Source organism: Diadema antillarum, unplaced genomic scaffold, assembly GCF_040938485.1.
Source record: "Diadema antillarum isolate AM-2024a unplaced genomic scaffold, OU_Dant_1.0 seq00001001_RagTag, whole genome shotgun sequence".
Lineage (NCBI taxonomy): Eukaryota > Metazoa > Echinodermata > Echinoidea > Diadematoida > Diadematidae > Diadema > Diadema antillarum.
The window spans coordinates 603,203-628,608 of NW_027271839.1; the positions used below are offsets into that span (position 1 = coordinate 603,203).

General features: G+C 37.6%; 1 protein-coding gene across 1 annotated transcript; it reads right to left on the minus strand.

Annotated features, from left to right (window-relative positions):
* Positions 1-6,960: 6,960 nt before the first annotated feature.
* LOC139742454 (arf-GAP with dual PH domain-containing protein 1-like) lies at positions 6,961-18,182 on the minus strand. Its single transcript, XM_071652993.1, has 6 exons — positions 18,094-18,182; positions 16,517-16,709; positions 14,997-15,143; positions 10,240-10,323; positions 9,541-9,675; positions 6,961-7,843 (listed from the first exon to the last, which is right to left on the minus strand). Exons 1-6 carry the CDS (start codon positions 18,180-18,182, stop codon positions 7,589-7,591), a joined length of 903 nt encoding a protein of 300 aa, XP_071509094.1. The 3' UTR covers positions 6,961-7,588.
* Positions 18,183-25,406: the final 7,224 nt, after the last annotated feature.

A 25,406-nucleotide genomic window follows, 5' to 3' on the forward strand; every position in this document is an offset into this window, starting at 1 on the left:
GTTATAGTGAGATTTCCATATAACGAAAGAAAATTGCCGGTCCCGAGGACTTTGTTGTAACAAGAGTCCACTGTAATACTTTTTGGAACTAAAGTCACTCTTTGGAACATCTTGACCCTCAATCCTGTATACTCTGCCACTCACAATTCCATTACAATCCTCCATAGGAGTTCCACACCATGACCAACCAACTCACAACAAACTCCTCTTAGAATGGACCTCTCTTGACACAACAAATGAGTACTAAGAGTCTGATTTTTGAGCTCACAAAAGGCTGATGTCACTTTGCTATTACGATACCAGTTTCAAACAGCATGCTTACATACGACGACAGCATCTAAGATACAATACAGAGTTGTCATGTACAGGTGCATGATATATTATGTATATTGCAGAATAGATGAGACATACATGTACATGAATGTTCTGCAAACATCCTAGACTGCTTCTTTGGATCCTCTTTTCATGGGGTTCGTCAATGAACACAACTACACAAGAGATTGTCAGAAATTACAAAGTCCTTGGTGTTCAAGTTATGGTACAGAAAATGAGTCATATCTCGACACAAACTTGGTGAGCCATTACATTGATATGTCTCAGTAGAGATTTCATCCATGACTGTGACTAATACTAAGTCATGATCTCTGGAAGACTATTAAGTTGTAAACTTAGACATGTAAACTCCACAAACACCAAGAAAGGCATCTTCTGGATTGGTATCGTAACACTTTCACTCTACCACAAAGGCAAGGCAACTCTATATGATAACAATGAAAGATTTGAGATGGGGCTTCCAATAGGGTTAAACATGAACCTAATCCCAGCTACCAGGATCTGCTTGAAATAAGCCTTTTATTCTGTCAACTTTTTAATCACTGTAAAAGTGCAAATTTTGTGTGATGTGAAAATTTTTGCCCATTTTCTGCAACCAGAAACTAGCACGAAAATAAAATTGCACAAATATTTTTGCTTGCCATATGTTCCAGTAATGAATGTCTTGACTCCACAGAATTAAAATCGTGCAAAATTCATCTCATCCAGCAGGGCGTGGAAAATTACTTGCGCGAAAATATCAACGTTTACAGTATCATTCCATCTCTGTGAAACATTGACGTCTTGGTGAACACTAAATGACTTCTGAGGGTCTAGACAAATGTCATTCTGCAAGATTTTGCGAAGCATGTGTCCAGAGAAGTCCTACGAGTTTGCAAGGGAGCCCTCTATTGTTCAATGCACCTTGCACTAACCGTTTCATCAAGTCTTGACATGAGCAGACTTGGGTTGGGGCATGTGGAGAATGCATGTTGTGTTACAACAATTTTTTCCCTCTTCAATCTCATCCTTTTCATAATTGTGTCTTGTATTAGTGTTAAAATGCAGGTGCAATATGGGTGAATGTCAACAACGTAAGACAAACCTTGCTAACATAATACAAGCCTAAATTTTGGCATTTCATTAGTAGACCTTACACTTACATACAAATATATACAAAACATACTCTTGGTACAAAACAGGACATACATGTAGAAAAAAATGAAAGCAGTAACATGTGATGACTATAGAAGCAGTCATTTGTGACACATTCAGATTTGATTAAGTTACACTTGAGCTTATGGTGTGATGAGGGTATGCAATCACAATTTATCCTTTCGTGTGGCATCTCCCAAGTGTCTTTGACATTATCATCTAATCAGTGATATTTACATGCTAAACAATGCTGTAAATAAACTAACTTGGCTGGTAAATATTGTATAAGCCCAGTATTTAGTAGTATTCGACAGCAATGCCACACAACTCTGTCTTGATTAAATACTAATAAATAGTAATGCTATCATGAATCGTGGAGCAATAGAACATGCCTAAAGTGTGGCTATACAGCTAGATGTTGGAATCTTTCCTACACTGTGACATAAAGATTCAATCCTTTTATGCATGAGACGATATGATACAAGGTTGATATTTCAGAGAAGTGCAAATGTAAACACAATTTTGGCAGTTCCACACCAACATTTTTTCTTGGTGCTATGTTGGGATGGTTAGTGTGATGTTGGACAAGATTCCACTTTTCTTCCAGCTTGTTACCAATTTCCTGGTACACGTAATGGATTTTATATCCAGGAAACTGCAGAAACATTTTTGAGAATAACCACTAATTTGAGTTCTTGTTATTCTGAAATCAAGTTGACTAGTAAACTCACAATAAATGAAACTTTACTGCACACTCCATACATAAATATTATGAATGCTTCATAGTGTTTCATGCTGCTACTTGATTGTCAAAATTCAGGAGGTAAAAACAATTTTTTTCAGAACTTTCCTATCATTTTATCCTTGTCTCCTTCAAATGAGCATGGAAATGAAAGTTTAATTTTGTCATATGTATATACAGTGCACTCCCGTTACAACGAACACGGTTATAACGAAATTTCGTTATAACGAAGTAAATCTTCTGGTCCCAAAATTATCACCATTAAAGTCTTTGGTACAAAATTCGCTTATAACGAACATGGTTATAGCGAAATTTCCGTTATAACGAAGTCTTTTTTGAGTGTCACGACAAAGAAAACCAAAAGAAATGTGCTCCATTATAACAAAATGTGAATTGCTTTCGAAAATACATAGCGGAGCGAGCATAGCGTCTCTGAGTGGGTGAACGCTTCTCACCACTGTGTGTTCGCTCCTTGTGTCATGCACAGTTTCTGAGGGGAACTTGCTTTTATTATTGTGATACAGTTATCCCATCACATTTCACATAGCTTTCCAGTGTATGATGAGTATTCAGCAAACAGAATATGATATATGTACGTGGTTTCCTTGTTTTCGTTATATATTGTATTTGTTCGATTATAACGAAATTTCGTTATAACAAAAGAAAACTGCTGGTCCCGAGCATTTCGTTATAACGGGGGTGCACTGTATCTATTTAGTGTGTGTGTGTGGTGTGTGTGTGTGCTGATTGTTTTTTACACAAAATGTTGAAATATCAGTGTCGGTTGTCGACCTGCTACTGGACGCATTCTGGAGACCAACACTCAAACGTTACTTAGGAATAGAACAATATCTATGGACAAATAATAAACATACGACACACCAGTTTCCCTTGATCTCTCTTTTATATATACAGTAAAGTGCAAAATGTATCACTGATCTTTAAAAACCAATTCCAAAGTTTGCATTCCTTGGGCAGTATTCTGGAAAGCATTACTTGGCCTGCAATATATCTTTACCTTATTTCTCACATTCAAAATTTGAGGGAGAAAGAAGAAAAAAATATCATCAAAATTGGCTTTCAGTCAAAATTCTTAAAAGTAATTTAGGAGCAATTTGTCTCGTTTAAGATGCGACCATCGCCAGTCACAAAAGGGAATTGATGGAAGTTGAAGCCTAAGAATTTGACTAGTATCTGTCACAGTAATCCGTACTACATGTTCTATCTACTACTTCTATTAACATATTAGTCTAAGAACTACCTTAAGAACAGTGCATTCAGGAGTTGTAAGAGTAATGATTAGATTGCATTTCTGGTCATAAAATTACACATTTGCACAAAATCCTTCATGAAGAGGACAGTAATTCAGCAGACAAAAAAAAGTAAACAGCATGCACAGAGCAATGCAAAGGCAAACTTCATGTTTCAGCAAAATTCAATTAGATACAAAGAAACTTACACCTCAGCAATGCATACAATCAAACACAATTCAAGAATGTGTGTTCAGCTTTTCTGATGATTCATACAAAATGTTTCAAGTGTACAAAATTAAAGTCATTTCATTAAAGCTTCTATCTTCTGCTGCAAAAAAAGAAAAAAATATATATTTATACATCCATTTTTCATTGCCTGTACAATAAAATAAATTGTAAAACCTGATAAAACATCTTAATACTTGATTTACTGTGTATGAAAGAGCTTGGAAGACTTGCATTTTGTGACCTACACATTTGGAAATTAAGTACAGACCAATGTTTGTATTACATGTTTGCATACATGGGAAGCAAATTGACTCGTCAACACACATAAACTTACTCTGTGAATGGATCCCAGTTGTCATACCCATTACTAAAATCTCAACTTAACTTTCTAAGTTACAGTGGAACTCACAGCACAGTTTTCACTCCCACTCTGAAAAAAAGAATGTGTATAACTTTGTACGATCTCCTGCACTCATTAATGATGATCAAAACTTTTATACCACTTGCCAAGCTCATCACCGTATCACTGGATTTCAGATATGATAACATGTCCAGTGTGTGTCTCATGCTGACACACTGAACTCATACACATCAATTGCCCTGTCAGACTTACTACTGCATACTGGTGTATCCAAATATACAAGGAAATGAGTAGTATCAGAATACAATGCAATGGGCAAAAAATGTTTGTACATTATTGTAAGACTGTACAGGCTTTGGCTGATGATATTCTGTGCATTGTGATGTATTTAAAGGTGCTACAGTATATTAGGGGCTCCAAATAAGAAGGAACAAAAGGATTTGAAACACACTGTACAGGTAACCTCTTTATCCCCCCCCCCCCCCCCCCCCCCCTCACCCAGGTCTGTTAATTCTCACTGAACCAAACCATACATATAATTTTTGGGTAAGATCCTGATGCTAATCAACAGAGTTCTACAATGCCAGAAGAATTTTCAATACAAGTGCATGCTACATGATTTTAATGTACACAATACATCCTTTATCCATGATGCATTTTGTTTTCAATGTACTGGTGATTGAAGTTTGTGGGATACCATTCATTGAACACATGAGTGTAAAGTTCAATTGCCAGTGATTCTGCCTTTCCTATTTAGCATTACGCTGGTGCAAGTGACTTTTACTGTGTGATTTCATTTGTCAGCACCGTTAAGTAAAAAAAAAATGCAATAAGAAACATGAATTACAGTCTTCCAATTTTCTATACCGTATTTCCTTTTGATATAAAACTTGCATAGTACAACATTTATTGTTATACACTCATTACTTTAAAAATTTGAATAAATCTGCCATTCATTTAGCTTGCTATTTACACAAAATCACATTGAAATGTTCCTTTCAACCTACAGAAACAAGATTATACTTACAGTATCTCATGTGTGAATTCTCCATCAAGAAGGTGAAAAAATTTCAACAACCTTCACCACAAAATCTCTCATGTATTATTCCAATAAAGATCTTATACCAAAATCACTGTTGTAACCAAAATCATATTTGCTATACAGCTTGATTACTATATTTATCTAAACCTTTAATAAAATAAGAAAAAGGTCATTACTGTTCAATGCAGCAGTTAATTTGGTCTTGCTTTTAGTGGTGTCGGCACAAATCTTGTTTTATACTGTTTTTCAGCAAGTGAAGTTCTCAAACAAAGAATTAAATCATTAGCAAGGACAGCATGTAATGACTACTGTATATGCCATATACTTGTTGAGTCTAAGACCTCGTTTACAGTGCAGGGCCGGGCCGAGCCGCGGCCGAGCCCGGCCTTACTTGCGGTACTCGGCCCTGCAATTTTGTCCGTTTACAGTGCCGGACTCGGCCCGGGCTTTTAATTCAAACCTTTTAATATTTTGTTGTAGTGGCGCTCTGCTTGTAAACAAACACAACTTGGCATAGTCTGGTTTCCAGACCCTTTGCCAACTGGACTCAGCGGCGAAGAAGTCATTTGCAGGACAAAACCACCTTAAACTGTACTAGTTTTCGACACTGAGGGCATTGATATCCTGAATAGTGAAATAGTACGGGCAGAGGGACTGGAAGCCAGACTAAATTTGGAACCGCATTTGGCCCAGTTTGCGTTTACAGTGAGAAAAGGCCGGGCTCGGCCGCGTCCGAGACTACCTCCAGAGCTTGGCCAAATGCGCGGCCGATTTGGGTACCGCATGTAGCCTTTTGTGCGTTTACAGTGAAATGAAGGCCGGGCTTGGCCGCGGCCGAGCCCGGCCCTTTCACTCACTGTAAATGGGGTCTAAGTTTTTGCAAATCAGGACTTCAAGACAATTTCGCAAGTGGTTAAATTTACATCCGTGGAGTACAGTAATGAAGGGAGGTAAATGCATGCGTGCACGTCACATTCATGTTGGGATCAGAGATGATACTTCTGTGTGTTGTTAAATTCACGAATAGCGTCAGACTTGCGAAATTCACAAAAATAGAAACCTCACGACATATATGGCATGTACAGTATCATGAAAATCATTTCTACATATAATAACTGAAATAGAAATTCTCTCTTGATCTTACAAACCTTGCTATAATACATCACCATGATTTCTCAGAAATGGCACACTGATCACCAAAATGGGTCAAAAAATCATTTTCTGTGTTAGAAATCAATCAAGAGGTTGAAGCATGTCTTCACAAATATTCTATAGATTACATTCAGCTAAAGAAATAGGATTACAGAAAACTTTGCAAAAGTTGTTGACTGCCATAGCTGTAGTCTCTTGTTTTTCCTGGTTTGACATGGAACTGTTAAAACAAACACACGTTATGGCACCAGAGAATAATTTGATGCTACTGGGTTGGATAAGTTTATCTCTGACTAATTTTGATGTTTTAATATCTGCCACATACTCGGGATGCACATTATTCTCCATGATAGAAAACTTTCAAAACTACTTTCAGTAGAGCCTTGATAAAATTTGTCTTTTTTTTCTGTACTGATGGCAGAAACCAGTTTGCAATGATCTAAAATGTGACTCATTTTATTTTAATAAATGCAACGACACAAATCATGCATTTTGACTATTGTACAATTATTATTACTGTTTTCTATAATGGCTAAAAACCCAGAGGCAATAAATTCTATTTGAAAACTTTCAGCACTAAAATAAGAGTGATTTCCTGATGTCATGGCTGAACCACATGTTAAGCTAGATAACACTTCCTATCCAATTTCAAGCATGAAACACATGCCACATCAAAGCCAAAAGTTAATTTAATACTGGTGAATGAAGAATTGTGTGAGTTACACTGTAGCTGATCGGAGCCTATATATCTTTGATTGGCAGGTTCAGTCTGTACACAAAGAGAGCAATGATATCTTTTCTTTTTCAAACCTCTAGGTACCTACCTATCGCATGTTCTGTGCATTTTTTTCTTTATAGGCACTACACTGTTTGGTAAGATACTACAAAGCACCTATAACATGCAGTACATCATGGCATTGTCGTGGTGAAGATGATGCTTAATATATTTACAATTACATGTTGTTGTGGGTTTTTTTTTTTTTGTTTCAGTAAAGCAGAATATAAAAACAGCAATTAAATACAAATACAGGTATTGCTACGTAGTATCATGCATGGTAATTCAGAGATGTATCAAGTCAGGATCATGTTTCAATGCCGCTCTTCAGAAGGAGAATAATTTGCATTCAAATTAAAGGATAACTGCACGATATGAAGTTATCTATATATACACCAATGATTTATTTGGATCAAGCATGTCAAAACCAAAGACTGTGGAATCAATTCGGATAACAAGACATTCCCCAAATACATTTCCAATGATTCCCTTGCAAAGACAGCGAGAGAGAGAGTTAGAAAATGGAAGACTGCTATTAAAGCATAGCAAATTTACACAGCTTGTGGATCTATCTACACTCCTTGTTGAGTAAATTCATCAGCGTCATGTCTTGCCTGGACAGCGGTGTTTCTATCGTCTTCATGAAGACCTCCATCCACTGTCGGCGTTCATCCTGCAGCTCAGCGCTCAGGTAGTATTGGCGGGTGGGTGTGACCAGTGTGAAGCTGTAGAGCTGATCCAGCCGGCCTGGGGGAACCCCCTCTCGTACTGTGAAGCCATCAGCCTTGGTTCCCAGAACAACCTGCCCCTTGGGGAATGCATCCTGAAGTGAGAGAGAGGGAGGGGTTACTACCATATGTCTCAAAAAAAAAGAAATATATATATATACAACAGGACCCTGATTTGAGACTCTCACAGAAAATACTTTGGAGAAAGAGGTGTTATATCAGTATAGAGATATCTTCCTTAACCCCTTGAGGACGGACTGATTTTGCTACAACACACATTTCCCATAAACACCTACCTGAGTATACTCGGGACTCGTCCTCAATGGGTTATGTAATTAGCTGTCTTCATGTTAACCCTAACTAGGCCGGGGGGGCCTCGATGTTTTGCGCTATGTATCGCTATCGCGAGAAGCTATCGCCGCGACGTTTCATGACTTTTTTCTTTCGAGTCTCCCGCATCTTTTGACACCAAATTTGTGATGCCCGGGTACGCGGTTCCGAAGTTGCGCATAAATATGCACGTGCATGTCAGACCAAAAATTGCTCAAAAACGTGAATTCGTGTACAATTTCAATGCAAACTGTGTTTACAGGCAAATTTCATAAAAGCATGGTTATTTTGGGGTTTTATTGATTAAAATCAATGAATAACACATTTCCTTGTTTGGAACGATGTCGCGAACAAATTTCATTGAAAAAACAATGAAAAACATAAAGTCGAAAAAACAAAGAAATAAATAAGAAATTCAAAAAACAATACAATACTTAGGAAATTTTTTCTGATTGTGCAATTTTTTTCTCTTACATTTGCTATGGACACTAAAAAGAATATTTACACAAAAAAATGTGCCTGTTTTGAGCTTTATTTAGTGATTTATACCAAATTGTCTGATTTCATGCATCATTATGCATAAATTAGCATAATTTAGTGTAAATGATAATTTAAAAAAAAATCAACTTCATGGTACTTTAGATTACATCATAGGCAATGTGTGTGCCAATTTTCATCGCGATAGCGCAGTCGATGGCCGAGATCTGGAGGGGGGGCCTGGGAGGCCCCCCCCCCCCGGCTCTATCATCTACCTAAATAGCCCGGCCTAGTTAGGGTTAAGCACCTGCAGGCTATGGATAAAAATATTTCATTGCTGATGCAATATCATTCATCTATCATAGGTAATTCTGCCAGATATAAGTATATGAATTTCAGGAAATTATTTACTGAGGATTTTTGTCTGTTTGTTTTGATATCATTTTTATCATGATATATTTATTTATTTTTACATGCACATGACCAGTCCTTTGTAAACTTGTGCTGGGGTCTTGGAAGTAAACTATTTGGCTTTTTGCTACCAAATCGTGCAATGGTTTGCTCTCTTACAAGTAATGAAACTGAGACCAAAGAGCATTTATGGGAAAAATTTGGGGAAAGTGTGTATGTATGATGGGTAAAAATAGAAGTTCACTCATTACACCTTAAGCATAAGAAACATGGATCGAATCCAGTTGAACAAAAAATATGACAAAGACTCCCTGAAACTGCATTATCATTCAAAAAACAGTATCCAAAGATACATTTGGAAAAAAAAAAACTTTTTTTCACGAATACAGACCATAACATGTAAAAACAATGGTTATCACACAGCTGAAGTACCATGTTTTGTTTGTTACAAAAAGACAAAAAAAAAGGAAAAAATACAAAAAGCACATGTAAATCATTATAAACACGGTTATGTTTATGTTTCTCAAAAGATACATATTCTCTCCTTATTTGGCGGAGTGGGATTGAGACTAACCAGCGGTTCTTGGTAGTAGCTCAGTAACCTTCCATCCAGTGAGAACCAGCGGCGTTTGTATGCCTCATTACCCTTTGGACCTGTCTTACTCAGCCAGCCCTCCTTCACATAGTCTCTTGTAAGCTGGTCGGCAAGCTGAAATCAAACCATGATTGGTGTGAGCGACATTCCTACATTGTATTTCATCATGAATTTTATTCTCATACCTTCTGTTGTCTAGCAGGGACCTTTTTACCCTGTAATATGCTTTTCAGTTTTCGTTCGAATGATCTAATCTTTGTTTTTTTCATCCCACTGTAAAAGCTGAATTTTTCACGCGAGTAATTTTTCGCACTCAGCCAAGTAAGAATTTTGCATGCATTTCTTTCCACGAACTCAATATAATTATAAAGTGCATTGAAGTACCACTCACAACAAGCAAAAAAATTGTGTGCTTTTGTTTTCACACTACTTTCATGTGGCGCAAATTGCATGAAAATTCCACAATAAGAAAATTTCCATGTTCACAGTACCTGGTAATTTCTAGAAAATCATATTTAATAATCCCTCCGAGCATCCTTTGGGACAGCTATGATATAAGAATAGAAAAATGTTGTGTAAATACAATCTATGTAACCTTAAATGTAAAAAGCTCAAAGAAAGAGGGGGTGCGGCAGTGGGAACAACTTCCTTTTAGCCAGATAACTTCTTCACTCTTACCTCATCATCACTTACGCCAGGATAAGCAACCTTCAGTCTGTTGAACTTGGCATGCCTGATAGCCATATACCAGTCTACAATATCCTGAAGATAAGATGGGGGAAAGAAATCAGAATAAAAAGTCAAAGCAAACTTCCCAGGGACCTGTCAGTCTACTTTGTTAAAGGGGATGGCTACTAACCGATCAGTGGGAATCAGTGGGAATACTGAGGGATGATTGTTCCAATCCTTGTGGGATTCATTTAAGAGTACATTATATATCTACTGTTGTGTGAAAATTATTTGCTTCAGAACGGTCTCATATTCAAGTAATGTGCAGATTAATGCCCCGTCACTGACCAGGCACGCTAACCTGGAAACATTAAACTGCACATTACTTGAATATGAGACCATTCTGAAGCAAATAATTTTCACATAACAATAGATATATAATGTACTCTTAAATGAATCCCACAAGGATTGGAAAAATCATCCTCCAGCATTCCCACTGATCCCCACTGATCGGTCACTAGCCATCCCCTTTAAGATGATGTCATGCTGCCAAGCAAATTAAAGTACAAGGTAAAAAGGCTTTTGAGGAAAGTTTATATAATAAATCTTTGTTTTGTCAGCCTTCTTGAGGATGGAGGGACTGGTGTCTGAAAATTAGTGCCAAAACATTCTTCTCAACGTCCATCAAAAGAATCCAGAGACAAGCTGCACGTTTTGTCACCAACACTTACAGCAGATAATCTAGTGTCACTCAACTTCTGAACTCTCTTGGATGGAAGTCACTACAAGCAAGATGAGAAGCACATCATCTGACTTGCTTTCACAAGATGTTAAATGATAGATTTGATATTGATTATCTATTACACACCAAACCCAAATTCATTAGAAGCAGATGCGGACATTCTCACCAGTTCAAAGAACCATCCTCCAGACTGCAAATCCACAGAAATTCATTCTATCCTTGCACAATTAAAGCATGGAATAAAACTCACACCTCTGTAATCACACAAACTGATCCAGCTAGATTTGAAGAGATGTTTCTCAATGAAATATTTGTTCAAACATCCACCCTCCGGGACCTCCAGTTAAAACTCCAGTGGGAGTATTCAGGAGGATCTCAAGGAAGTATCAAGTACCAAGTAAAGTCAGCTCCATGTCATGCAGTCAATATTTTGAATTGAGAAGATATGGTGCTTCACAAAATATGGCATATGCACATTATGTTGTGGTTCCTTCTGAGAGTGAGACAAAACAATCATAAAATGTGGTGCTATGAACAGATAAAATCAAAGATCTTCAACTTACAAAAAGTTTACTCTGTAGAAGAATTCCTATCTCACTGACTCTAATAATTTGTGCACCTTTCTCTACATCATACATGTTGCATTTCTGCTTGACCCAGTCCAACATATCTTCACAATCTCACTAGTGGTACAAGCAAGCTACGAGTGCATTCAAGCGCTCTACAGTGAACCAAAGCAAACTGAACTAAAGTGTATCATACCGTACAGGGCCAGATTTGGAGTGTTCGTGCACTCTGTTGAGAAAGCGTACCTCATGAGTTATTTTTAGAGGGGGTCACGCATTTTGTAGCAAGAGGGTCATTCACCTGGCGCGCTTCAACTACTGTAAAAGTGGAAATTTTCGCGGTGTTCAAATTTTCACGTATTTCGCGCAACCAGAAACTAGCGCGAAAATAAAAGCACGCGAATATTTTTGCTTGCCATATGTGCCTGTGCGTGATGTCTTGATTCCGCGGAATTAAAAACTCGCGAAACTCTTCCGACCCGGCCAAGCGCGAAAAATTAGTCACGCGAAAATATCCACTTTTACAGTACTCACACCTGTCCCGAGCAAAGAAAATAAACTCTTTGCACTGTGACATATGCGGATGATACATGCATTCTCACATGCAAACTTTTGGTACACTTTTAATAGGTACCCTTTTGGAGCACATCGGGAAGTGGTCCACTGTTAGCTTGGTACAGTACGGTTCAGTACACTTTAGGAGCATTCGAGCACTCCTCTGGTATGGTACGGGTATGGTACGGTACAGTTCGCTCTAGGAGTGCTTGAACGCACCCTACGACATACAAGGCTGCCAACATTCACACATTGAAATAATGGATGTTTCATGGAGCGATATAATCAGGATGCTACATTCATCTCAGTAGGCACGAGTACTCTTATTTTGAAATCTAGGGGCAGCATATTTTCTCTTTTCATAGCATGAGGAGATATTTGTAAGTCTATAAGAAGCCTCCTGCAAAATTAGGCAGATTTTGAAACTCTGAGATTTGTAGCCACAGTTTAAATCTAAAATCTATTTAGGGTGGTCCACAACTTCAAATCTGGGTATGTTGCAAGCTCTTAATGTGAGAATATTGGAGACCTCATACATGTATGTGCCAAGAGCGCACATCACGAGCACTTTTTTCCTTTGCGCTGCTTATGTTCGATGTTCTGTCTTGTGTTTTCTGCACAAATTTTCAAGTGCATGCAGTTTGATGTTTCTCAAGTTTTGCACATGTTTTTCACATTTGATTTAATTCTATTTTGAGCATGTTGCCAATTCTTGAAGATGTTGCATGGCATGTTGCTGGCTTTTGAGGATGTTGCACAAGAATTCAAGCATACTGCAGCTACGTATCATGTTCAAACCCTCTGTGGACCACCCTACTATTAATTCTATTACTGGACAAAGATGGGGTACAAAATTTGCATTACAAACCAATGAATGGCCCTTTTTTCCCAAATATATTCTAAAATGGTGTACATTTTATCATCATCGGCAGATACAAAACGTATGTAGGGCAGACACAATGAAGCAGGATACACATCAACCCAGGAAGTTTACACATCCACAATATCCTTCCTACTCATTACCACAAGCCTTGCCGCTGGCTCATTCTCTCTTCCCACTACATGTGAATTTATTCTGAGGGGGATATACAGTGTGTCCCCCAAAAAATTACAATCAGATTTTGGCATTGATAACTTCCAATATGATTAAACTATCTGAACGCTATTTCAGGGTCTGAAAATATAACATCTTACCTATATTATGCAGAAAACCCCATTCAATTTGGTTAAGTGGTCACATAGAAATGTGAATCGTTGTGAAGCATGTCGTGGATGTGATTCTTCCAAGTTTAGCACTTGGATGCTCTAGGAACGGCATATCAATGTGTGAACACAATGGACAGAACTTGGAGGGAAGGATTCCTGACATGCTCTACAAAACTCCTCATTTCTCTTTGACCACTGAAGCAAACCGGAGTGGGTTTTCTGCAAGAAGTGGGTAATAAGTTATAGTTTCATACCCTGAAATTGTATTTGGATTGATTCACTATTTCACTAAGTTATCATTGCGGAGGGTCCCGTTGTAAATTTTTTTTTCGGACGTACGGTATAATGGTAAGGGTAAGTTTGGTAAGCATGATGCCACATACGCAGAGAAACTGTATTACCATTTGCTATAATGGCAAAAATACTCAAGAAATTGAGTACCTAAGTCAGCAGGTATGTAGTGCTTCCATGAAAGTCTGGCTAGAGGTTATTATGAAAGTTTTTATAGTTACCACAATGCTCCTTTTCAGGCATTTCTCTGGTATTTACTTCTCTTGAAATTGTTAACATTTCAGGAAACAATCTTCATGCTATGAGAACATTTTACACTTTGATAAGTTTTTTTTTTTTTCCCTGCAATACAACTCCTTGAATTACTGCTATTGTAAAAGATGTGTAAAATTTGAAGAGGATGAAACAAGAAACAACAATCCTTTCAAGTCCATCAGGTATGATATTCAAACACTATTACTTTGTATAGCTGCTGGCTTATATTTTGTAAGCTTGCCTTTACCTACCAACAATATCACCTTCCAGGAAAACATTGTCTTTGGACACACTTCATCTTAGGGCTACATTTTTATGCAATGTGCAAATATCTCTTTATCATGTTATAAGGCAAGAGAGTGTGTCAAAGTCTTTTTCTGATCAGCAGCAATCCTACCTGTTTTATTTCTACCATCTACTTGGGGGGGGGGGGGGGGGCGGGGGAGTAGAAATATTGAAGTTTGATGAGTAATCCAAATATGATTTCAAAACTGACAATTTCCTCCTTTAGAACCTGACCTGAACTCAAATATATTATCTGGTGAGGTGACCTCTTGCAGGTTTAGTGATGGAGGGTCGTATTGATCCATCAGTATGATGAACTCTTTATGTAACACGTTCGCATGTCCGACTCAGTTGATGGCGTGCCAACTTCGCATAGTCTGCTCAAATCCACAAACCCGCCCAAACAGATCGATAAATCGCCAAATGCCGCAGTACAATGACAGCTTTTCTCGCGCTTCCGATTGTCTCACATATAGCTTGCATTTTATGTTGTGACTGACTATCAAGAGGTGTTCCCTTATAGCTTTGGGTGTAATTCAATTCTAAGTTTCTGTCACTGTTTTGTGTGTACCAGTGGTAAAAGTCATGCCTGTACAGTAATGTAGCTACTGGTCATTTCAAAGAAAAACAATCATCGATTTGTCATACAATTTTCATCAAAGCAAAGTTTTGCATTTTCTCTACAACTGTACTCACTACATGACCAGTTTAACAGAAATCTAGGTAGAAGTTACATAGATTTGAAAAACAGAATGTTTTCTCAAAGCATGACTACGTTGGTGTCTCAGAATAGTGTGGCACACAGGGGGTTTCCACCATGGCACATAAAGAATTAACCAGGCTCAAGTCTGGCTAACAGATCTTACCTTTCCATCATTGGTATAGAGGTAGATATTCCTTGTAACATTGTCCTTTAAGTAGCTGATCTGCAGGCCGTTAGGATTCCCAATCTTCTCTGGCACAAAGACAGCATTGAGCTCAGATAGGAGTATTGTAGCCTTTGGCTCTTTGGCCTGTACAGACAAGCACAAAATATTTCTGTCAGGAAGATGGCTACATGACTGCAGTACATACTGTACATCAAATGTATTGCATACAGAGAACTCTTGACATAAATTCTATCTGAATGCTACAAACTTTATCATTACATACATAACTAGAAAAGCACTCGGGGAGCGCAGATCTCTGCCAAGCAGCCTATTTCCAACCATACATGCATGCTAAAAATTGCCCAATATTCCTATAGCCACATTCACACATACAAAATAGCGGGATAGCGATAGCAATCCATATCTCGAGATTTGTATAGGTGTGAATTCTACTAATGATAAAGAAGCCTTGTGTTTACCTCATCAGCTTCCAGCATGCTGCGCTGCATCTTGAGTAGAGCATGCGTTTTATTGCGCATATGTATACAAACCTCAAATATGTGTGGCTTGAACTACCAAGTTCATTGACCCTATCTGCCAAAACATAAAAAAATCCTTTTTAAAGTCATAACAATTCTCTGATCACTCACTATCGAAACTTAATCACCTGTTCCTAGTGTCATTATCAACTTTTCCTGCTAATTTCATCTAAATCTGTTCCAAATTCTTTGAGTCATTTTGCACACAAACAAACCACTGCCCCCCCCCCCCCCCCCCCAAAGAAAAAATGAAATAAATAACCACCTTGCCAGAGGTAATTAGTCCAGCATTTGTATTAACCCACTGGGGACGAGTCCCGAGTATACTCAGGCAAGCGTCTATGGGAAATTTGTGTTGTAGCAAAATCAAAACTGTCCTACACAGGTTAAATGCCCCATTGACCTAGTGACCAAATCTGATGTGCTGAAAAACATATAGAGTGAATTACATATATTACACAGAAAAGTTAAAAGGAAATGGGAGAGATACAAGACTAACAAATATCCAACCAAAACTAGATACGATCATACATGACTTCAAATTCTATGGATTCTAGTGATTGAATCCTAAGTGGAAGAGCATTCAAGAATCAGGAGAGGTGGGCTGCAGAAATTCAAGCCTTTTCTCCAAGAGTTTGTTTTTTTTTTTTTTTTTTTTTTTTTTTTTTTTTAAACAGACTGGAAGCCAGTGAAGACTTTGAAGAGGTGGGGTAAGAACTTTGGTACACATTGAATGATCACGAGGTACACATTCAATGATCACGAAATACCCAAGAAATTCATTACATAGAGATTTGGGTCACACGAATTTAGAGAAGGATTTACTGATTAACTAATAACATTTAAAGCATTACTATAATTTTGTGTATCAATTCCCACGACATATTAACAAAATTTGTGAGAGTATTTTTATGGATAAAAATCGTGATATCAGAGACACTGTCACAAGGCAGCTGGCAATGCTAGAAATCATCTCACGTTTTCTTTGTTGTAATACTTGAGAGTGTTATCATCCTCTGACAAGACAAAGAGACGATGCTGGAATTTGCTGTCGTCGCGACCTTTCTTCCACAAGTAGCCAGTCTTCTTCCCCGTTCGGTATGTCTGTTTGTCCATGTCCATGAATTCATGCCTCTCATACTTGGCTCGGATCCACTGCTCCCTCAGAACTCTGTACAGAAAAGATGGAGAAAATGCAGGAAGATGGAGAAAATGCAGGAAGGATACCACTGTACTCCTTTTGTCTGTGTTCCAATTAACCGCAGCAAACCACTCTGTTGATTATCCACAATGTGCTGAAACAAACATCTCTCAATACAGAAAAGACTAGTACATTCTTGTACAATCCTTTTGACACACAGTGTAGTACTTCCAGTCACTTAGTTTAAGTTTCATTTGTGGTATTCAGGAAGTTGTTGGCACCATAGCCAATTTTGTGTGGTTACCTTGCCATTGTTGCTTTCATTTCATGCTGTTGCATGTGACTATAACAGAAACTTTGAAATCAAGAGCCTATATAAGATACCATGTGATGTAGGAACACAGAAAAGAAACAACCTTCACATAAGTTTGAGAACTTGTCTTCATACATTGCACATAGAATTTCACAAGAGGATAATGCCATAGTAGTCAGCAATTTTGCATCAAACAGTGAACACAACATCCATGAGTTTGGAGAGACCAGTCACGTAAATCACAAAATAGTGGGAGAATGTGAAAGTTTTCTCCCTTTTTTAAAGATATACAAAGTTCTATGTTTGACTCAACAAAGAGATTTAAAAGTAAACAAATTCAATATTCTGGAATTTCAAGATTAATTTTAGACAAGGCTATTACCAATTCAAATTCTTATTGCCATAATGGTAACCGGAGTTCATGAGCACGGCAAGTTCAATTACATATTCCCTCTCTATTAAAGAGGAACAAGTAACTTCAGTTCTTCAGTTGTTGTTGTTGTTGTTGTTGTTGTTGTTGTTGTTGTTGTTGTTGTTGTTGTTGTTGTTGTTGTTGTTGTTTTTAAAGGCAATCTGTTAATATAAAGCTCCAGAGCCATCCTCAATTTTAAGTGTCAACAGATTATTTTTCTTTTTAATAATTCATACTTTTAGCTCCATCACTCTCAAATCTGTCCCTTTAAGCATACTCAGGCAGATGTCTATGGGAAATGTGTGTTACAGTAATATCAGCTTGTTATCAACAGGTTAAAGTTGCATCACAGAAACTACCTGCCACAGACCTGTCACAGGGATGTTAACACACAGGACTGAGGTTTATATTGAGCACTGCATCCTGTATGTACATTTTATGCATGTACATGTATTTACCTGCCTAAACTGGTGCTGCCAGGCAAGAATGCTGTTCTTTTGCTACATGACAGACACACTACTAATAAACATATCACAATTTTCATCTAAAAAAATCTATTCAAAAAAGTAATAATCATTGCTATGTAATCATTTTCGTGCTCGTTTCAATTTGTCAATACATGTTACTATGACAAATCAACAACATGTGACACTATGGATACATTGTATTATGGTACAATATTGACTCACTGGCAATCCTTGTCTGTTGGTTTGCGGTAGAATTTGGGTACGTACTGCTCACAGCCCTGCTTTGCCTTTAGGTTACCATGTGCTTCCATGAACTACAAAGAGTAAAGAGAGATATACCACAGATAAAGATAGGAAAATTGAATTATTGATTGTCAGCAAAATGCACATTGAAATCAGTAGCTTCAGCAATAAAAGACATCTACATGCATATATGTCCAGTGTTACATACGGTACCCCCATATTCGTTTTGGCAACAATTCTAAGAAACTGCTTCTTTGAAGCAATTTTAGGGCAAAGTTATCTCTCATTTAAGTTTTCTATTGAAAAATATTGTATTGTATGGGGGGTAATGCACATTGACAACAGAGAATAAAGTGACATCCCTGAAATGTAACCTTTTACTGTGTAAATGCCTAAAGTTATATCTTGATGTCCAGCCAAACCTGCTTCAGTGGTCACCTGTCTAGAGTGACCACCTGTCTATAATGACAATCTCATTCATCTCCCTTGGGTGGCCACTATACACAGGTTTGACTAAAAAATGACTGTGTGTTGTACATTGACATTGATGTGACCCTGCAGCACAAACTCCAAAATGTCTTGAATAGCAAGATTTTTTCCTCTAAAGCCAGATTCTCAAAGAGATTCTTGGCATTAAAGTCACTTTAATAACTAATAAAAATTTGATGTCACTATCAAACCAAATAAATGATAGAAACTCAACCAGTGGCGGAACCAGAGGGGGCGCACTGGGCGCATGCCCCCTCTTTCTTTTTTATTTAAACAAAAGAAATAAGAACAAAATGGGGGGGGGGGGGGGGGGTGGTTGTGTGCGCCGCCCTTTAATTTTGCAAAGGCGCCCTCCCTTTACGGAATTCCTGGATCTGCCCCTGTCAACCTCTAGTAATATTGCTTCTGAGAGAAAGGGACATTGAAACATTGGGTCTAGTGAGGCCCACTGGCTTGCTCTCAATGCAAGTAGATGTACACACAAAAGGAAAGTAAATTTTTTTAAAAAATGACTGAAACTTGTACTTCCAGGCCTACTCGGAATCCGTCTTCTGTAAACATTAGGAGTTTTGTGATGCATAAAGTCACATACTTGTAGGTACCATCCAGACACTCTGGATTGGAGTCACTTGACACTAAGAAATCTGCACATTAGGGGTGGTATCTTGAAATCCTTACTAGAAAGATTTTTCTTCCTATTAAAGTTAGGAGTGTTCCTAGGTGGTATTCTAACAATTTTCCTAAGTTTCTTCCGAACTTTTTTCCCTAAATATATGGGGAAACTTAGGAAAATATGCAAATGAGGTTGAATCCCAAGAAAATATGCAAATTTCTGACTTAAGAAGAACAAGGCAAGTGCCAAAATGTGTCTCGCCCATTCGCGTAGAAGAAATTAATATTTTCTAAGTGCTGGAAGTTCATTGCCTCAAACGATGCCTATGACCTTTGACCTTGTGGTCACCTTCAACTCCCCAAGGGACATTTACCAGCCAAGTTTCGTCACAAACAGACATAGGGATCAAAAGTTATGAGCCATAATCGAAACGCGCCGTAAAAACTTAACATTGGGCCCTAAAAGTTTGTTGACCCTGTCTGTGACCTTTGACCTTGTGATGAACTTCAACTTCTCAAGGGACATCTACCATCCAAGTTTGGTCACAAACGGACATAGGGATCGAAAGTTATGAGCCGTAATTGAAACGCGCCGTAAAAACTTAACATTGGGCCCTAAAAGTTTGTTGACCCCTGTCTGTGACCTTTAACCTTGTGATGACCTTCAACTCCCTAAGGGACATCTACCATCTAAGTTTGGTCACAAACTAAAAGTTATGAGCCATAATTGAAAAACGCCGCAAAAACATAACATTGGGCCCTAAAAGTTTGCTGACCCCTGCCACTGACCTTTGACCTTATGGTGACCTTTAACTCCCCAAGGGACATTAACCATCCAAGTTTGGTCACAAGCAGACATATATATCAAAAGCTATGAGCCATAATCAAAACGCGCCGTAAAAACTTAACTTTGGCCCGAAAGTTCATTGACCCCTGCCTGTGACCTTTGACCCTGAGGTGTACTTCATGTTTGGTAAAATGTGTAACTTTGCATAACAACTCTTCCCTCCAAGTTTGATTGAAATTGAAGTTCTCAGTAGAGAGTTATTCAAGTTTTTGCAGCGTTACGGACGGACGACGGATGGACGGACGATGGAGGAAGGACGGACAGATGCCACAGGCGATCCCTTGATGTTGATTGCAAAATGTATGTGTATGAATTGATTGCATAGTCACAAATTATAGACAATCAGGACCCTATGGATGATTTAAAATGTAAGGTTAAAAAATCCAGCCATACTGGCAAGAATATTATCCACAATCAAATTATAAATCATATAGAATTAATTTGTCAGTAAATGCTGCATGTTGACCAATGTATTTGAATTCACTGAAAAGTATTCTACACCCAAAATCACTCTCTACACACAATGTATGCAAATCTTATTTTATTGCATGGTTTCACTTTCTATCCAAGGGCCTAGACACTGGTTTGGACAAATATCTGTCAATACAATATGTGACAATACACTGTATGTACTTAAGACAAGTATGAAGTACCACTGGTAGTGTAACATAGGCAGAAAACAGATTGCTACATGTAAAGTGTATCTGAGTCTGTCACACCCTCTCATACTCATTAAAAGGTTTTCTGCTTTATTTTGTCCCTTTTATAATTGTCTACTTTCACGCAGCATCAAAACGTCTGGATCAAAATCTAGTAATATTATAGACATAACCCTTCATGACTCCTTTCACACGCAACTTAAAGTGGTACGGTGTACAATGTAATATCTAGCATTAATTGGACAAATCACCACAAGAATTATTCTGAGATTATTTTGTACTTTACAATGTATATTAATAGGATACTTCTGGATATCGACGGAAATGATAGGGGTAGCAGAAGACAAAAGAAGTCCCTCATACTGAGGGCAAGATGATATAAACTTTAGAGACATATTTGTACAATATGAGTCTTCATAAAATAACAAGCACAAAACATTGCCTTCATCATGCATACATCTTGAATAGAGGTACTCAATGCCAAGATTGGTTTGACAATTCATGGCAACAGAAACTTGATAAACATGCACAAATAATTTAAAAAAAAATCTGTGAAATCACTTATGAATGGGATAGTACATTACACATGATACTGTAAATTCTAATTGTGTTTTATCAAGATTAATTCTCTTTAAATAACAAGTTTTGTGTGTATCAACAAACACACTTACATTTATGAATACATGCCAGCCTGTGCAATCTCAGAAATAAATACTGTAAAAGTGGAAATTTTCGCGGTGTTCAAATTTTCGCGCATTTCGCGCAACCAGAAACTAGCGTGAAAATAAAAGGACGCGAATATTTTTGCTTGCCATATGTGCCTGTGCGTGATGTCTTGATTCCGCGGAATTAAAAACACGCAAAACTCTTCCGACCCGGCCAAGCGCGAAAATGTCTTCTACATCTCTTGGTTTGTATATTGCTGCAGGAAGGATCACATGTCAAGACATATCACATGATTCGGCATGGCAAGACAAGGTTAACTGGATTGAATTCATCATCATTTGATGTTGTATGAAAAGCAGGTTTTTATGAAGATTCACAGAATTATGCATGATTTGACATACCCAATGAAGTATATGTTCTCATGTGATAAGCATGTAGTATTATGTGGGATACTAGTAGTGTATCAGCTTTTCTTTTTTGACGAAGTTTGATTAGGGGGCGCAAAATAAACTCCTCCCACTCAGCATTCCCTTTACCAGTCCTGTGCAGCGTCGGCCAATAGAGAGGCAGCAAGAGTATTATCAACAGACCCTAAACCCTTGATTATAATGCGCGCCACGCCCCGGAGGCGGTGACCAAGGCGCTGAGTACACCATGTATTGCACTGTACTGATTCCAAGTTCGCATATTCTGCTCAAACTCACAAACCCGCCCAAACTGATCGATAAATCACCAAATGCCACGGTTCAATCAAAGTGTTTTTCACAGTTCCATTCCTGCCACATTAAGCTTGCATTTTATGTGGTGACTGACTATCAAACAGAGTTTCCTACTGAATTTATATATAATTTATACATTTCCAACTGAATATAAAGAGTTAACAATATGGAAGGCTTCCATATTGTTAACTCTTTATCTGCCATGGTGTGAACTCCCTGTGTGCCGCATTATTCTGAGATTGCAATGTAGGAATGCTTTGGGAAAACTTTCTCTTTCTTTTTTCAAATCTCTGTAACTTTTACAGATTTTTGTTACCCTGAACATGTTTAACATGTAATAAGCAAGTTGTAGAGAAAATGCCAGGCTTTGCTTTGATGTAAATTGTATGACAGATCTATGATCAAGCACATTTCTACTTCTGAAAGTTCATTGTGCGATATGCTGATTAAAGAAAAAAATACTGGTTTCAAGGAAATATACTTGTTTTGAGACTTTTTCTGCACAAATATACTTTTTCACTTTCATATTTTAATTCCGAGAGCTCATCCTTTGATAAGCACAGAAAAATTATGCAACATTATAGTTTGTTTATACTAAATACAAAATAGTTGCTGATAAAATAAATGAACATTTCGTGAGCTTTTGACGGTCTTGTGACTCACATTGTTGACTTTATTCTTCTACTAGTTAACCTTCACATATCTTTTGCATGGGGGAGTTTGGGGGAAATTCACTCCTTTCATCCGGAAACGTTATCATTTAGTTCTCAACCGCTAGTTTAACTGAAACTAATAATCAACAGAATAAATATCCGGTCTGTGCACCAATATAAACATACAATTTATTGTACCCAGTTACCATGCAACAATATTTCTAGCGCCTGTGTATTTGTTCTACAACAAGCAAACAACCATAGATCTGACTCATGGTTTGCTTTACTTCAACAGAGTCAAACACAAGCATTTGTTTTATTTTTCACCTACTTCTCCACAGATCCACTCCTCTGTACTTTGGTTTAAATTGCAGATGGAATGTGTGTTCAACCTTTATCACATCACCTTCAATAGGTTGACTGATAATTATACCTGACCAAACACAATAAGTGTCTGGATATTGTAAAGCACAGGTGATACATTGTTTATTGTAGCTCATGGTACTGATATGGCCTTTGAACACTTCACAGGTAGAAATTTTAAAGACCCTGTAGTGTGGGAATTCATGGGGGGGGGGGGGGGGGGGGGGGTCTAATCAATTCGCTACCCACTGGGGTATTTTATATACAATACAAAAACTATAAATTTACGGCATCAGTCAGCAAATATGTGCATTGAAGTGAACTCTCATCAGTAATGGTCAACTCCAGTTGAGATTCTGAGGCTGTGTGTGTACTTTTGGTTACAGCTCGTTATTCCGAAGGTTCGTCATTCCGAAGGCTCTTTATTCCTAAGATTCGTTATTCCGAGGGTTCATTGTTTTGAATTTCACTTTCGGATTAACCAATCTTCGGAGTGATGAACCTTCGGAATAACGCCACAAATTTTCGGATTAACGAACCCTTTTTCATTTTCGGATTAACGAACCTCTAGGTATAGGGAATTTGCGTGTTTCGGATTAACGATCCTTCGGAATAATGAACCTTCGGAATAACGAACAGCCCCCGTACTTTTAGCTATCTGTGATAAAGCTGTACACCATTTGTTATGAGGATCCTCAAACACATCTGAACTGGCCCAGTCTTCCAACTCGATGAATTCCCATGTGACAAGGTCTTTAACTATCAGTTTGTAAATGAACTCTGATCTTGACAAACCTTGACACTGCAAACTCTGATTTGATCAAAGCTTGCTTTTTTCCTCTAGCATTTACTCACATCCTTGTTTAAAACCGATAAAACACTGAAGATGTTTGGGATGGTGGTATTTGCAATAGAAAAAAAAAATAAGAATAAATTCTTTGGTTATGAAGTAATGTTTAATTCAGAACTGTGGCTTCATCTTGTAATAAGACTGAGCTAAAATAAATCAACTACTCAGTAGATGGCAAGGACAGAGGAGAAAGTGCACTGAACCTCTTGCCTCCAAGTAAAGCTGTACAAGTCATCTAATTCTACTTCACACAGAATATTGAAAAGGTACACTCAAGCTGTGTACCTTGCCCTAGCAGACACTAGACCATACACTTTAGTCCGCGTATGAAAGCCTTAAAAAATGTGCAGCTTGAACTCCAATGTTCATTGACCCTACTTGCCAAAATATTGAAAATTCTTCATAAAATCCACAAAAATTCCTAGATCACTGCCAAAATTTGTTCATTTGTTACTTGTGTTGTTCTCAACCTTTCCTGTAAGTTTTAGCCAAATCCGTTCACAACTTTTGAGTTATTTTGCACACAGACAAACCAACAAACAAAGCAACGCTGATGAAAACATATTAAAACCTCCTCCCTTGGCAGAGATAATGATACTTTCATATGTACAGTACTTTGACCAAGTTATTGATATAACAGATAATGACTTGGTGCTTGTATAGTACAGAAAGCTCTCATCTCATGGTTTCAGATATGGGTACAATTTCAGAGAACTTGTAAGTGCCTATCGACATTTCAAAACCTTCACATGGAATATTCTGTGTATTTAGTCATCATCCAAATAAAGTACACTATCGTCAATCAAAATATCATCGAAGCTGCACTCAAACAAGTTTTAGTTTAAAAAAAAAATATGAAAGAGTCTTGAAATTTACATCTTACACTTTCACAATATGAAGAAGTCATTAATCTCCTTTCAATAAAAAAATCATCAAAAAGCAACTTTCAGAATGTATCATTGAATACAATATAAAACACCCCCCCCCCCAAAAAAAAAGATAATAATAAATAAAAAATAAAAAAATAATAAAAAATAAAGCCCTGCAATTAGGAGTTTAGTTGAGAGTCTACACTTTTATATGGGTGCTACTTCAAAATCAATTGATCATTATCAGAACGAAACCTGTATAAGACTATTAAAACATACATTGGGCAACATCCCACTTCTCTTATATGACTACTCATAAACAAACCACAAGCTAATTTCCCAAAGATCAAATTCTGAGAGGTACTTTTGAGGGGTATGTTCTCCAGGAAAAATCTCATACTGACTCATATACAGTGTATATGATTATGCGCCACACTCATTTCCACTGTAATTGAATAATGTTACACCATCATCACTGTAATGCAAAGGATTCATTGTATTGGGGGAAATGATCATTTAATTGTGACTTTCCTCTCTATTGCCCCTGATCACTGCATTGTGAGTG